Consider the following 15,523-nt stretch of genomic DNA (forward strand, 5'->3'; position numbering starts at 1 on the left):
AATCATGAATCTGGAATTAGATGATACTGAAAGTATAGAAATATAAATGTTTAGAGAATCTCTCAATTAAATTCGCTTTTCAATTATGAGAGCGTTTTCTCTGATATTTGTAAATTATCTTAAAAGTTTTCTTTGATTATGATAATTTGAGAATGGTCATTTAAAGTATGATATGCTGAATTTAGGGCTTTTTTCTTAAGAAGAAGATAATGGAAAAAAGTACATCAGAATCAAAGTTTGAAATTTGGGCTTAATCAGATGGAAAAGTTTGAATTCGAATTTTAAATCTTAGATTCAAATTGGAATAAAAATTCAAAAACGGAACTCAGTTTTGACGATTGATCTTTTTTAGTCAATTACAGTTACCTTTTTTTAAAAAACTAAAAGCGGTGTAGCGCATTGGTGGCCAAACCATGGCCCGCGAATCTTTTTTTGAAAATATCAAATTTTTCTGGGCTAATATTATTTGGAAAAAAATGTACCTTAAGCTACATCAACTTAATTCGCAATAAATATCGGAGAAATCTACATGATTTGATATAATGTAATTACATATACAAAAAGGTTACCGTCACTGAATGAAGGAAATTATACACCTTCTTTGTAGTTACCGACACATTCTTGCAGTCTATTAAAATTTCTTGAAATTTTAGAATTAATTTCTTTCAAAGCGTTGAGATTCTGAAAAAAAATATTCAAGCAAAATCTCATCCTTCATAAAATAAAGAATAATACCTATATAGATTTTAAATCTGTTTTTATTTTAAACGTAGGTTCATTAGAATCAATTTTCAAAAAAATTCACAAAATTCCACATGCGATATCACCAATATTGAAGATGATAGGTAAAATCTTACAATTGATTTGATTTCAGGGCACCACAATCTTTCAAAAAAGCCAAAATAATCACCAAAATTTCTATTCTCTTGTTTAATTAATCTTTCAAATGACGAGCGCTGTTTTTTTTTATTTTTTTTTTAAATATCAAAATGGTAAACTTGACTCAAATCGACTGAATGCCTACTGTCATAATTATTTGACATTTACGGGATACAGAAAAAAGGTTTCAAATCGCTTGAAAAGAATGTAAGACATTTGATATATAATTAAAGAAATTTGTACTTTACTGTAGCGTAATTCGTTTGTTAGTTCATAAGCTATATCTCAACAAGTTCTTGACTAACTATTATTCAATAAAAAAAACTAATATCAAAATGCATGAAACTAAGATGAATCTGTACTTGAGGTAACCCAGGCATATGCAAAAGTTGTTAATTTTTCCAGAGGACTGAACCAGCTGTCAAATCGCATACAAACGCACCGTACCAAATTTTTGGTACCAGAACGTCAGTGTGGTTCCCGAAATTAAACACTTCACCCCATAACAGACTCGAAATAGGGTAACATTTTGGTTACCAAACGCACCTGTTGTTGTCATACTGCAGATTTAGAATCAATTTTAACAAGGATTATGCTGAAAACTCTGCATTTAGTGCCCAACCATAATTTATTAATGCTACCAAAGATCCCTTTGATTGACATTCCCGAGCTGCAGATATCATTTTAAGGATTATTAAAAAATTGCCTCTGGTTGAAATTTTTGCAATGAGGACGCCATGTTGCCTCTATACGTGTTTCACTCGTTTCATTTTTCTTCTTCCTGCGGGTTTCTTGACTGAAAACTTGGTACGGGAATTTTTGTTTTCTTCAGCCCCTTGAATTTTTCATTGCGTATTCACAAACCTGTTTTTTTGTTTTTCTTCAAAATAAAAAAAAAAGTTGTGTGACCCGCGAGTGAATCTCATTTCAAAAATTTGGCCCGCCTGTTGGAAATGTTGGCCACTCATGGTGTAGAGTGTATAAATCAACGCAGATTTCAATAATAATCGAGAAACTAACATTAATTTTGCCTTATTCATACTCATACTTATGTTTTTAAAGGGAGCATTCCAGATTGCCTGGTTTTATTCCTAACAATTCTATGTTGAAAAATTCAGAATTAGAAGCCCAGATATTGCCAAAAAATTGTGCTAGTTTGTCCAGCCAAAAATATATGCGAGAAAAAATCTGCAATGTTTACTCTAAGGGCGGGGCCATTAACTTATATTAGGGTGAAACTATTCAAATTATTTTTTCAAGGGAGCCGATTACCTGTTTTATTAATTTTGTGATAATCAATTAATTAATTATATTGCAGGGAAGATTTCAAGATCAATCGTTTTATACAATTTACTTAGTAAAATTGTTGTTTTTTTATGATTTCTTTTTTAAAGTTTTCAGTATTGTCTAAAAAGTGAAGTTTCCATCAACGAATTCCAAAATAAATATTCCAACAATATGTAGAATCTCAAATTGAAGATATTTTAGCATACCCTGTCGATCGGGACCTTTTTTTCCCATTCGGCAGTAAACAACACAAATTGAGAACCATAGCAACATACTTTACTACACGGAGATAAGCTGAAGTAGGCTGAAATTCCTATGTTAAAAATAAAACATAAACAAAATTTTCTGCGTGGTCATAGAAATGCAAGCTCCGACACGACTTTTTGTAGTTAAGACGCGAACCTACGGTTGATGAAAAGAATATTCAGAGTTGCCTCAATTCCTTAATGCCTGAAATTTCCTTCTAGTAAGAACTTTCTACAGGAGGTGGTGCTGATGTACATATCTATGCTGAAGTATATGAAACATGCTGAGAGTTACCAATGTTGATTATAATATGTTTTGTTTTAGTAAAATTACCATAACTTCTTCAATTTTCAACCGATTTTGATAAATAACCACTTGAAATCTTTGTTTTAAATTGACATTTACGGTCCATAGAGTCGAGTCTAAAACTGTCGATAAAACAAAGTTTACTGATGATCATACGCAAAAATGAAGTTTAGATGATCGATTGCCCCGAACCATTAATAAATACAAAAACAGATTTCAAATTAATGTTATGCAATTCGAGATATTTGAATATAAGTATAGTTTTTTGTATTTTTCCTACATTTCATAGCATAACTCAAAAACTGTTCTACTTAGATTTTTTTAAATTTCATTTTCAGATTCAACGCCCGATTTTACATTAAAAACTTGGGTCAGTCGATGAAGTTCAAGATTTAAAAAAAATTGTAAACCTATTGTATGCCTATCAAAATAAGAAGAAATAATAATATTTTATAAAAATCTGAAACAAATGTTTTTTGGATAATATATAAATTGCTCATTTTGATATGCTCTCCTTATCGGGGATATACACCCACTACTAACTGGTAACTAAACAATATAAAACAAAAATAAAAAAACATATATGCATACATACGTACATATCAACTTTAATCGACCTTGAATCGTCCAAGAATCAAGAAGTGGGGTAAAGATTCAAGAGGTTGATCTGCTCAAGGACTCGACATATTTCAAAGTTAGAATGCAAACGAACATGAAATTTATTCTCTCGCTCTCTTTCTCTTCAAAGATTAAAAAACGGAATGCTTAGTCCTGAAAACTTAAACATTTTCTCTACCCATCTCGTAAAATGCTGGGTTTAAATGCTCACCTAAATAATGATTTTCATTAAACTAAACTCTCGTTCAACATTTTTCGAGATCCTGCTAAACAGTACACATCCCATAAGCGTTAGCCGCTTTTCGAAAAAGAAAAGCTGCGCGCGTCTTTTCACACTTGTAAACCGGATGAGAGGTCCTCGCGCAAAAAGAAAATAACCCACCCCCTTCTCGTCAAGCAGAACCGTTTTGAGTGATCTCGTACCGAATGGTGAGCATGGTTGTTGAGAATCTACTAGCGAACGATATTCGAGCCCCAAAATGCTACTAACTGTATAGCAATCTGAGCTCGGTCCAAGCCATTCAAAGATACGGATATAATTTACTCTGTTTCTTCGGGCGCTGAGATTTGCACACAAAATCGCCGTTTTCGCGCTCAGATAGACGGATTTTTTCCCCGCTTGATTTCTTAGCGCCTATCCTTGTTTTTATTTCGTTACGCTTCCATCCATCAACCCACGTGTCTCCGGAGAAGGTTTGCGTTTAGTCGCATACGAATCGGCGCTTCACAAATCTTCACGCACGCGGGGCCTTCAGTTGCGGCTGTGTCGTATCTGAGCAGGTCGTTCGAAATCACGCACGTATCAGTATAAGACGGTCGGTCGTGACACAGTTCCCGGAGTGCAACGCATCGCTTACTGGGAATGATCCTGAACAGGTGTCCTGGTCCAGTGATGGTGATTGTGGATTATTGATATCGATTCAACGAGTTTTTCTCGAGAAAAAAAATTGCTTCAATCAAGCTGACCGTACGAGATATTTTTGACGTTGAGCCAAAGTGTGCAAGTGTGTTATAAAAATTGTAGAAAACGAAATTTGTGCTCGTCCACGAGCGAATTCTGCAGCAAAGAATTTTTGCTCAGTGCGACTAACGAGGGGAATGCGTCAACGAAAATTTTGCTATAAATAAGAGTGATACCATATAATTCAAACGAAGGTGAACATAAGAAAAGACCGGTACGATAGCCGTTAAACAGTTACACCTGATATGATTAGCTGCTAACAACTTTATCAAAAATGGACAAGGACAAAGGCGACACCGAAAAAGGTGAGTGATAACACTGCCGACTTTATTCTGTTAGCAATTACCCATCTCCCGAGAGAAAAAAGAATTAAACTTCCAACAGCAGTTCCCGCTAGTGTTTTCCTGCCCCAATCCCGATGCTTGATCCCAAAAATGAACCAACCCAGCCACCGTTTGAGAACTTCTTTAGTTCAAATGCTTTTATTAATGGCACCTGTTATGGGTAAATATAAGTAACGCGTAACGAATTTTCGATTTATTCGTTTCGTACTTTTCGTCTAACCGTTAACTGTTCTCATTTATTTTGTACAATTTTCAAGTCACTGACTGATTTTACCACTGCTCTTGGTGGTGTTCACATCACATATGTTCTAAAATTATCCCCGTTCTCTCGATCTGTTCACTGGTGTCAGTTTTTGTTTCGCGTTTGGTCATCCACCAGCCCCTACCCCACTAGAGAGGTTACATCAACCCTGAATTTGCTGATGCTCCAAGCAAAGACTGGGCAAGAAAGGCAGAATAATTTTCCCTCAACTGCAGATGCCCAGGATCGCATCATTTACAAACAACACACAAACACCCGCAAATTCAGATGGTCCAGATATGTTACGTCTTTGGCTCTTTCACGGTCTTTCGTTGGAAAATAAAACAGATCATATCATAATATTTTGGAAAGTGTTGTTCAATCTACTCTATTTCTAATTATATTGAAGTTTTCCGTATCCATTCAAAATTTAAATAAAAGAATAAAAAACAATTCAATTTAAAGATTTGAGGTTTTAAACTTTAGTGTTGTGAGGATACAAATTACGATATAGCTTTTTAATTAGTGAATAAAACATTCAGAACTTTTCCTTTTCATAATTCTTAACTTTGAATATTTTTAAGATAAGTTAACCACCGTTAATTGATTTTTGAAAATTTATTTTTCGGCATATCGGTGAGATTTATATTCTTGGAGAAAGGATATCTGGATTGAAAATTGATACGATTACGGACGATTACGAACGGATTACGCTAACTTTTAATAAGAAAATAAGAATTTCAAGAATTTTTCATAAATGTTTGAGCATAATTTTGTGTGTACAGGATTAAGAGAAAGATGTTGCACAAAATAAATCATCTTAGTATTAAATAAAAAATGCCAATACAGCAGCATGGTTTGAGGATCCCTTTCACGAGAGATAATTTAGAAAATTAAACTCTGGTTTTCGAACTTTTGAACGCTCATTGATACATCGACATTTTATGCGAGAACTAGGAAGAATCCATGCTGAAAGAAGTACTGGAGAGAAACCCAATAATCTGGCAAATAAATGATATGATGCATGTAACATGTGATCCGTTGATTTTTTTAACAAATTAACAAATGCATTTTGGGAGTGTGGATCGCTTTTTTCATTTGCTGCATAATTTCTTTATAATTTTAGGTTTTTTTTATGTTTTGATATTTAGTCATTTTAACATCTTTATGGCATTCGCGACTTTATATCAACGTTGCAGTTGGCCGACCGTTATTGAAAAACTTATCCGGTACGACTTTGATCGACTCGAACTTGCGGACAAACTGACTTGCCAACTGAGCTTTATAAGAGCCCATATAAGATAAAATGACCAAATTACATGCAAACTTTATGAATTTTTCTAAAACTGTTATTTCATGATTTATTTTGCTATTCCAAAACAATTTCAGTGAGCAAATGTAAAACAGAGTTGTGTACGATCACATAGTAGGGTAAAACTGTACAAAACGCACCAGCTAAGCATAATTGCTATTTATAGCGATACCAATCATTTAAGAACCAAATTGAAAGTTGACGACGATTCAAGGATGAAATTTACGTATTATTGAAAAGAAAAAATTTGATAAAAACTCGATCTTGACTATATTTTTGTGAAAAAACTAAAACAGCCAGAAAACAAACCACGGGGTAGAATGCCAGAACTAGTGGACAGAACGCACCAAACAGGAAGGGTGGTAAGAAATAGAACAATGATTATACGGAATGTAATTATTGAAACACCAAATGTTTAATTACATGTTCATCGTATTTTTGTAAACTACCATTCTTTGGCTAAAAATCATTTAGTATTGCTAAACTCATCGAAAATTTCGCTTTTCAAAATACACTTTTTAATATCCTTATATATAAAACGCCTTCAAGTAGGCAACGAAATTCAATTTTTTTGACTGATATAGAGATATCGCGGCAAACATGGCGGCCGATAATTTTTTCGAATCGAATATTGGTGCACCGTTTTAACTCGAACAAGGACGAAATTTGTTATAATTATGCATTGTTATCGTAATTTGGGAGTCAGCAAATAAACAGAGTGGCATTTTGTTTTGATATTCGGGTTTTCTCAAAAGTTAACAGCATTCAAAATTTGAGCGTAAAACACGTGGTCTTGTGGGCATTCTGCCCCAATTTTCATATGATTGATTTTTGATAAAATTTGTAGGAAGTTAATAAAATACAACAAAATATTTATAGTCTTCCGAAAGTGCACATGAGTGGTAAAACGATAAGCTGTAGTTTGATCAGATTGCGCAGGCTGTTTTACCATAAAACCTTATATGTAACTTATGAAAAATTACAAGTTTCACGCTGATTCCATTAATTCCTCTGTTTCTTAGAACTAAAGTACATTTTGTGAACTTTTCATCTATTGAATGATGAAAAAGCTTGTTTGCTACAATAAAAATGACAAAAAACATCATTCGAAGCCGTAGGTTAGTATATATTTGTAAAAGAATGACATGGGCCATCTTACCCCGCTGGTGCGTCTTGTACAGTTTTCCCCTACTTTAAATAACCTAACTCGAGAGCGTTTTTGGCAAAGTTCCTTGAGTAGGACTCATGTACGTCTCGATCGCCTACAATAAAATTGACAGAATGTTTCTCATAGGGGGAAGTGTTCCTAAATGCGCATATTGGGTAATATGCGCATACAGCCGATTGACGATATGGCTGGAGATTCATCATATCCAGGGTTGGCAAAATTCAACGGTCAACGGTAAAATGGTCCTTCAAACTCATTTGACTGTTCCTTAACGACCAGTCAATTCGTTTGCCAGTCATTCATTCCCCAGTCATTGGAAGCTAAAATAATGACCTAGTCAAGCAATCGCATTTCAACGACCGATGACGAAAAAGAAACGCATTTATTATTATTGTTGCTCCTGCCAGCAAGCCGAAGACGACCAAAGACGAAAAAGAAACGCATTTATTATTATTGTTGCTCCTGCCAGCAAGCCCGTTTTCAGTTTTTTATTGCTATTGTTGCTCTCTGCCAGCAAGTCGTTCAATTAGTTGTACCTGTCGACAGCAGCCGATCGAGGATGTGTAGGAGCTTCGCCAGTCGCATGACGAAGAAATGTTGATTGGTGTCGTGCTTTATCCGTCATGCGAGTAGTGAGGCTCCGTCAATTGAGTAAGGTGCCGGTCGTTTGATGAAAAAAAAACTAGTCGGGTCAAGCGTGACGGGCGAAATTTACCAACCCTGATCATATCTAATCTCTGCAGTTTGAGGGTAACACGCTTTTAACACATGGCATGAAAAAATTAAGTTGTTATATAAAGTCAAAAAAATTTAAAAATTCAAACTAGATTTTTGTCAGTTTTGTTACAATATATTGAACTTTAATTATCGTGCGTACAGATTCTGTAAACAAAAATTTTAATGGTTTATCTTTCTCATTCATCTGGAAATCGGAAATTTAACAAATCTAAGCTTTTGGCAAAGTTGTGAATGATAAGATATTGGAATAAGAGACATGTTCTGAATGCCCATAACAAGGTAGGTTAAATGCCTATATGAAGAAAAATAGTTTTATAATTTTTTTACTTTTCATCATTTAAACATCAAATCTACGCTCAAATCACGATCTAACAGCGAAAAAAGAAGAACTTTATACTGATCCGATAAAAATACGATATGAACAGGGCCGTAGGAAGAACTGCCTCATACGGGGGGTTTTGGTGGCTTAATTTTTCCTAGAACATTTTTGCTTGAAAAATGCATACATAAAGAATAGTGAAAAAAAATTGATAGTAAAAGTATCTCATTGGTCGGGTTTAAGTTCTTATATATTAATAATTATTCATTTCAAATCATTATTTTCGAAAATAAGTCCTTAAAGTAATAAGCATTTTGAAAGATTCAATTCGGCATAAGAATTAAGAGTAAATATTTCAAATCCAAATTTGAAAATGGTTTGTTATTTTAATCATTATTTTAATATTCCAGAATGATGAGTTTCGAACATGTCAAATGAATTTCATTTTAGTTTTAAATGCAAAACCAAGATTCGGATCATGATTATGTCCCAATGATGAACCAAACTGAAAATCAAGAACTATAAACTGGATTCATATTCCACAATCCGGTCACGGGCGATAAATTGAGATTTATGAAAAAAAAATGGTACCAGAGCATCGGAAGTGATTCAAACCAAAGCTCACCAGACATTTTTCCGCACCAAGGAACATCTTTGCAATTTCATCTAAAAACCTTGCAAAATCCGGGCACATGATTTCAAAATTTACAACCCAAAATCTGGGCAACATCTGGACAAATTTAGGAATTCTTCAATAAAAATCAAGAAAAAAAACTCGAAATGTAGTTTGTTTTCTTCGAAACACATCAGCCAATTTATTTGTATAAACTTTGTTAAAAAAAATATTTTGGACGCCAAATACAAAATTGTTATCACGCAATTTAAATTTTTCTTTGTTTGTACAAATAAGTAAAAACTTTCGGGTAAAATCCGGGCAATCAGGCAACCTTAGTGAGTCTAAAAATTCGATATTGGAGACTAAGGACTATACCCTAAATTTATGCACCAATTTATTATGCGAATAACTTTTGATAGCGTTTTTGGAGTAGAGTTTTTAAGATTCTAGCAACAAGTGAGAAATTTTTGAAAATCTATAGTAGAATTGTGGACCTGGGATAAGATTTCGAAGTTTTGGTCTTAGTTCTGAGTCGAGATTGTTACCCTTGATTAACTTGAGTCGTTCATGGAAATTTTATTATGAATTTAAAATTTCGGGTTTAGAAAAGAACATTTTGCTTGAATTTTCTGGACCCTCATGGGGGGGGGGGGGGGGGTCCCCCGTTCCTACGGCCATGGATATGAACAAAATATTACCATGAAATATGGCCATATGGCATACCTAACTATGTTTCATGCAAAAGAACTAGTGATGTAACAAATTTCACCAAAATTTCGGCCTTGACGTATGTTTAATATCCGTTTCTACCATTTTCAATTGAATAATATTAAAATATTGCAAGTGTTAATGAAATATAGCTGAAAAAATAAATATGCGCATTTAGCCCGCCAGTTTCGGAAATCGGCTATTTTGACTTCTTTTACTATTAAATTATTTTCACAAAAACTACAAGAGATTTTAACAGAAAAATTGCTCTAACGTATACAAAACAGATGTCCGCTCATGTGTATATAGTTTTCAGACTCCTACCTATTGCAATATGGGAGAAAATGAGTGCTTTCCTTAATATGCGCATATAGCCCGCCTCTCCCCTAAGTCTTAATTTGGCAAAGAAAAACAAAACAAAAAGGGAAACAAAATTAAGTCATGAACATGCACAAAAAAACTAAAATATAGGTGATCGACGGTACCCCACATGAGGTGGCCCATGACTTCCCACAAGACATGATTTGTAAATTGGTGGCGTTTGATTAACTTTCATGAAAAAAAACTTTTCCATATGATAGCGCAAGACAAAACTGTGATCATGAGCATAAAAGCACAGACAAACAGACAGGACACTTAGAAAAAAAATCATACAAATTTTCGCAAGAGATTACATTGCTATCTGGTGTCGGTATTGCCAACCAACAGTTTTGTCAAAAAATGATGATCAAACCAGCCTAAGCTATTGTGAAGTAGAAAAAAGTGTAAAAAAACAAATTTTTGATTTGTGCTCATAGTACTTTGAAATATTCAAGGTAGGCTTTTTCGCTCTCAATAAACGTATTGATAAGAGGTCCCGAAAAATAGTTATGAAAAAAACTGGCAAATGTAATTATGGAATTTTTCAGAAAATCACATTTTCCCCCAAATTGATAATTATAATCAACCAAATTATGAGAAAAATTTGCACTGATGCATATTAATGAAATTAACAATAATATGCTTTTCGGCATAGCTAACAGTGATATGCTATTGGCTTTTTTGACGATTTAAAATCACAATTTAATGATATTTCATTCATGTGTGATTTTATCACGCGATTTGAATAAAAAATCATTCAAATTGACTTGTCATCACAAAAATATGAGGTCTAGTAGAACATTTATCCAATCTAAAACATAAGTTAAAGAAAATATCACACTACTTGCTTTCAACATAAAAAGGGACGGCGATGAAAATTTATTTTAAATGCTCATTATCAATGGTTGAGATCCAAAAATTTAATTCAAAAATTGGTTTCCGATGAACCCGAAGAATCAATCTTTAATCCAATGCACTTTTCAAAAGAATCAAATGGCGAGCGTCAGAGGAATAAATAATTTTGGTTGCCATTCTATATAAAGTTGCCAAATTTTCATAACTATTTTTGGTTAGTATACAAGCCTGCTGTGTACATACACGAAGCTTTCAAGTGAGGTTAAGCGCAATGGCCTACCTATTATTTTATAATACCTACTACGATTTGTGCTGAGGTTTTCTCAATTTGATTTTTCGCGGGGATTTCAGGGCCTCCGGAAAATGTATTAATGTGTATTCACATTTCACAACTGCATTCATGAAAAATTCGAACTGCAAAGTGATCGTTACCTATGTATTTATATTCATGAAAGTTCTGGTGCATATTAGTGCTCTAGTTGAAATTGAAGGCTTCACGAGGATATCATAAATTTCATGAACGGCAGCAGCACAGTAGAAGGGAAGGAAAACGGAACTTCATCATACCTCACAATCAGAGTCTATGGATCCGGTTGATTTTAATTGCTGCCTCAATAGTTCGTTAGCGTTTTTGAGTTTTTAAAAACACAATTGTATTTTGCAGAGTCATATCATGTTTCCCCATGTCATCCCCGGAAAAATGATCAGTTTTATCGTCCGGGAAAAAGTAAACCCCTTGAATGCAATGAATCCCATCGACAGATACCTACCATTTATTTTTGAGATTGTTCGAGCCAATGAACAAACCAACTTAAAACTATTAAAACTGAAATTTGAGTTTTTTTTTAAAGAAAATTTATCTGTATTATTATATAAAAATAGGTCTCATTATAACAGGATTTGAATTTGTCCAGTACTCAGATTTTCGTCAGAATATAAATGTTGAGCCTCTTGCTACAATCCTTCAAAAGTCATTTAAGATGATAAACTTCATTTCAAAAATCTTTTCGTGAATATGAACATTTATTGATGGAAGGAGACGGAGAAAGGTTGTGTCGGGTTCCGGCTCCTTCCACCGTTTTGCCTCCTAATTGATCCACCTTGGCCGGATTTGAACCTTTCCGTATGGCAAAGCCAGCCGCAGTTGCTGGATGCGTGTATCTTCGGTCCGTGTAACCGTTGTCGGCATATCGTCGTCTTTGGTGACGCTACAGCTCCGGAACAGGTGCCGATCCTGAATAATATTCATAGAGGCATACAGAATGGCGGTCTTCTATATTCATTGATCTTTCTAAAGATTTAGTAATTCCTCTAGTTACGTTGAGTACTCTAAGCATCAAATGTAAAAAAAAATGAATCGGCTGCGAAACGGGATACGACCAACTGATCCGCACAAATCTTGGAAAAATAACTCCTAAAAATCAAATGCACTGGCTGTCAGAAGCTCGGTCCTGCACAAAGACAGGGAGTTTTGGTCCGATCATTCCTGCTGTTCGTTGATTTTAATCGATCAATTTTCATCGTTGTAACTTCAAAATTGATATCTCTCAAAGCGGGAATAAAAATTTCGCTATATAATAACAAACGTAAATAAACATTCTATTAGCACCATGGTGATGACTATTATTACACAACTATGATTATGAAAATCTCAGGTTAACCTCTTTAGAGCAAGTTCACTGGTGTTGGAAAAAAGTGGTAGAAATTTTAACATTTTGAAAATTTCACCATGCCAAAATGTTTTCAAGATCTTGGGGCGTTATATTTTTTTATAACACTGGTTCTATTTCAGCCGTATGTGATAGAAATATTGTTATTTTAGCATCACAGCATGCGAAAATATAACACGTGTTGTAAAAATCTAGAAGTACACAGATCTTGAAAATGTTTTTGCATGGGAAAATTATAAAAATGTGCCGTAAGTGTCAAAATTTCTCACTTTTTCCCAACACCAGTGAACTTGCTCTTAGTGATTCTAGTGCACTATGGTGTCGACATTTCCTAGCTTCGGAACAGATTTGCGAAAAAAATAAATCCGAGTGCCCCGTCTGTTTAAATGTGATAAAAGCATATTTGGTCACACCTTAAAACATATACATGGAACTTGTGGTCGATGTTTGATAACAAGATGAAATTTAATAATTTAATAAAATTAATAAAATCACCAGTTTCATTTGTCTAACAAATGAACAATTGACAATTATTCTTATTAGAAAGCACGAATAACATACAATGAAAGATATAATCAATACGTCACTTATTTAAGACTTGAAAAAATAAATTAATCAGATTATGCTGAACCTGGAATGAAAAATTGAAAAACGAGATTCCCAAAATCTGCTGGAACCGGAATAATTCACCGGAAACAGCTGATCTGATTTTGATAGGTAAGTTGCGCATAACGCGAAGTACATGCATTCCAGCTGGGTCGACGAGCATTATTAGACCGCCGAAGTCTTGTCCTGAAGCCAACGATTTCGTTGAACTTTCTGCAAAATAGACTTATGGATTTAATTATTAAAGGTTAACTCACACACAACTTATATTTCTGAGCTAGCAATTTGAATTCTAGCGGTTTAATCAACAATTCACTTCACAGAAAGCCTTCAACCTGATCCTAGAGAATGTCGTAGACCAACATTGATCGATTTATTCCAAACACACTTCGAAGGCCCGAAAATTGCTTCTCACAAATGAATAAAAATCTATTTATTTGTTTACACATTTTGTAGCATCACAATATCATAGGCAACCTAGATCATTTTTAAATATGCAAAAGTTATTGATAGACAATGTCGACACTAGGTGTCAGAGTAGGCACGTAGGTAGCCCGTAGCTTGCATAGTTTTGGTTCACCATATCTAGTAGTTAATTTTCGGCTTAAGTCTCCATTTTTTCCCTACTTCTTCAAAACAGACCCATAGAGCTGTTGTAGCTTTAGCGATTACACTTCTTCGTTTGCACGTTATTTGTTTTAAGTGCATAATTAGAGATGTATCGAATATTCGGCGCCGAATACCGCCGAAAAACCGTTAACCCTAATATTCGGCTCACTGAATAGTTGAGCTCAGTATTCGGCCGAATAGGCCGAATATCTACTACAGACTTGTAAATTTTTTCAAATGACTTTGGATAATTTATAAAATATTCAAAAGTAATGTTGTAAAAGCTACACAATCATTAAAAACTTATGGTTTCAGCAAAACATCTAAGGTGTATCAGCGTATTTTTCACTGTAGATCGTACAGGAGAATGCAGACAAGTATCGCTTTATAATTTGATTATATAGTTTATTCCAGATTTTCTGGATATATTCAGGCTTGCCCATAAATCCAGTAAAGATTGTAGAAAAGTCAAATCTGGCCAGGATGTCCAGATATTGTTTAAACTTCCCGAATTATGTCAGATTATTTGCTAAATCAAATAAAAAACTCAAATTTCTCTTTAAAAGCTTTCAACAGGATCCAACTTCACAGTAACTCAATCTCTTTGGGGATAAACGCCCTAGAAGCGACTAGTTATTTGATGTGAAAGTTTTTGACTTGGTCATCTACTTCCTGCCAGCTCAACTCAAATACTTACGTTCTCAGGGTCGGCGCACGTTCTCAGGGAGGACTGAAACGACCAAACACTGTCTACCAAGCGGACCAACACAATCGAACAAGACAAATCACAGGGCTCATTAAACATTTACTAATTATTAACAGATAGGATACGGTTTTACCATTTTATTTAACTTGCCATTTCTGCCGTCACCGGGGTTTTCCGTCCGAAGTTTTCGATGGCCATCGATGGATAAATCGCTTCGTCTTTTCTGGAGCAGCCTTCCACTTTGGTTCCAATACCAACCGATAGGGAACTGGGCAGCGTCCGCTGGATTCGGCTGCTACGGGCCAACCACGCTGTGGTGAATGTTGACCGGGAGCTGATAGACGAACCCCAACAAATGGAGATGTGGGCCGTGGTTCGCCTGGTGTATTCCGGCCTAACCGGGTGTTTTCGTAACGCAGGGGCGTCGTTCGGAGCTGCTTCAGTTGGGGGTCAAGCAGTGCGGTCGGGATAATAAAAAAACCGGGCAAAGCGTGTGGAAACGACGTCACGCTTTCCCAGACGGATGGGGCTGAAACCGGGTACTCACAGCTTACACCAAGTGACGAAGTGTAGAAGCTGTACCTCGACCAATAACGTGCCACAATTGTCGGATCGGCACCAATTATTCGCACCAGCGGTTTCTCCCTTTTTACAGGCCTTCCTGGCCGATCACTCCGCACAAAAACTCCGAAAAACTTTCGAGGATTTTCTTTAGGTAGATGTTCACTGTTTCCGTATCCCGATGTAAGTGCACGAGACATCCGCCTTCGTTCACGCATAAGCCTCCAGATTCCCCCTCTTTTCTCTCTCGGGTTTTCTGGATCCGGTGTCATATGCGTCAAATGACACCTGTCATTTGACGGTCAACCTCGATTAGGGCATATTGGGCAAGCTACTTTTTATGGCTAAATTTAAATTTAAATCTACTTATAATGAGCCAAAACCAAACAAAATAAAAAAAAACAAGACCGCGT

At 35.1% G+C, this 15,523-nt stretch overlaps 1 protein-coding gene across 1 annotated transcript in view; it reads left to right on the forward strand.

Annotated features, from left to right (window-relative positions):
* Positions 1 to 3,877: 3,877 nt before the first annotated feature.
* Positions 3,878 to 15,523, forward strand: part of LOC129758040 (trichohyalin) — a 97,559-nt gene continuing 85,913 nt past the window's right edge. The window contains exon 1 of the mRNA XM_055755462.1: positions 3,878 to 4,602. Coding sequence (XP_055611437.1) covers positions 4,572 to 4,602 — 31 coding nt within the window. The 5' untranslated portion in view covers positions 3,878 to 4,571. The remainder of the gene's footprint in view (positions 4,603 to 15,523) is intronic.

Source organism: Uranotaenia lowii, chromosome 3 (assembly GCF_029784155.1).
Source record: "Uranotaenia lowii strain MFRU-FL chromosome 3, ASM2978415v1, whole genome shotgun sequence".
Taxonomy (NCBI): Eukaryota; Metazoa; Arthropoda; class Insecta; order Diptera; family Culicidae; genus Uranotaenia; species Uranotaenia lowii.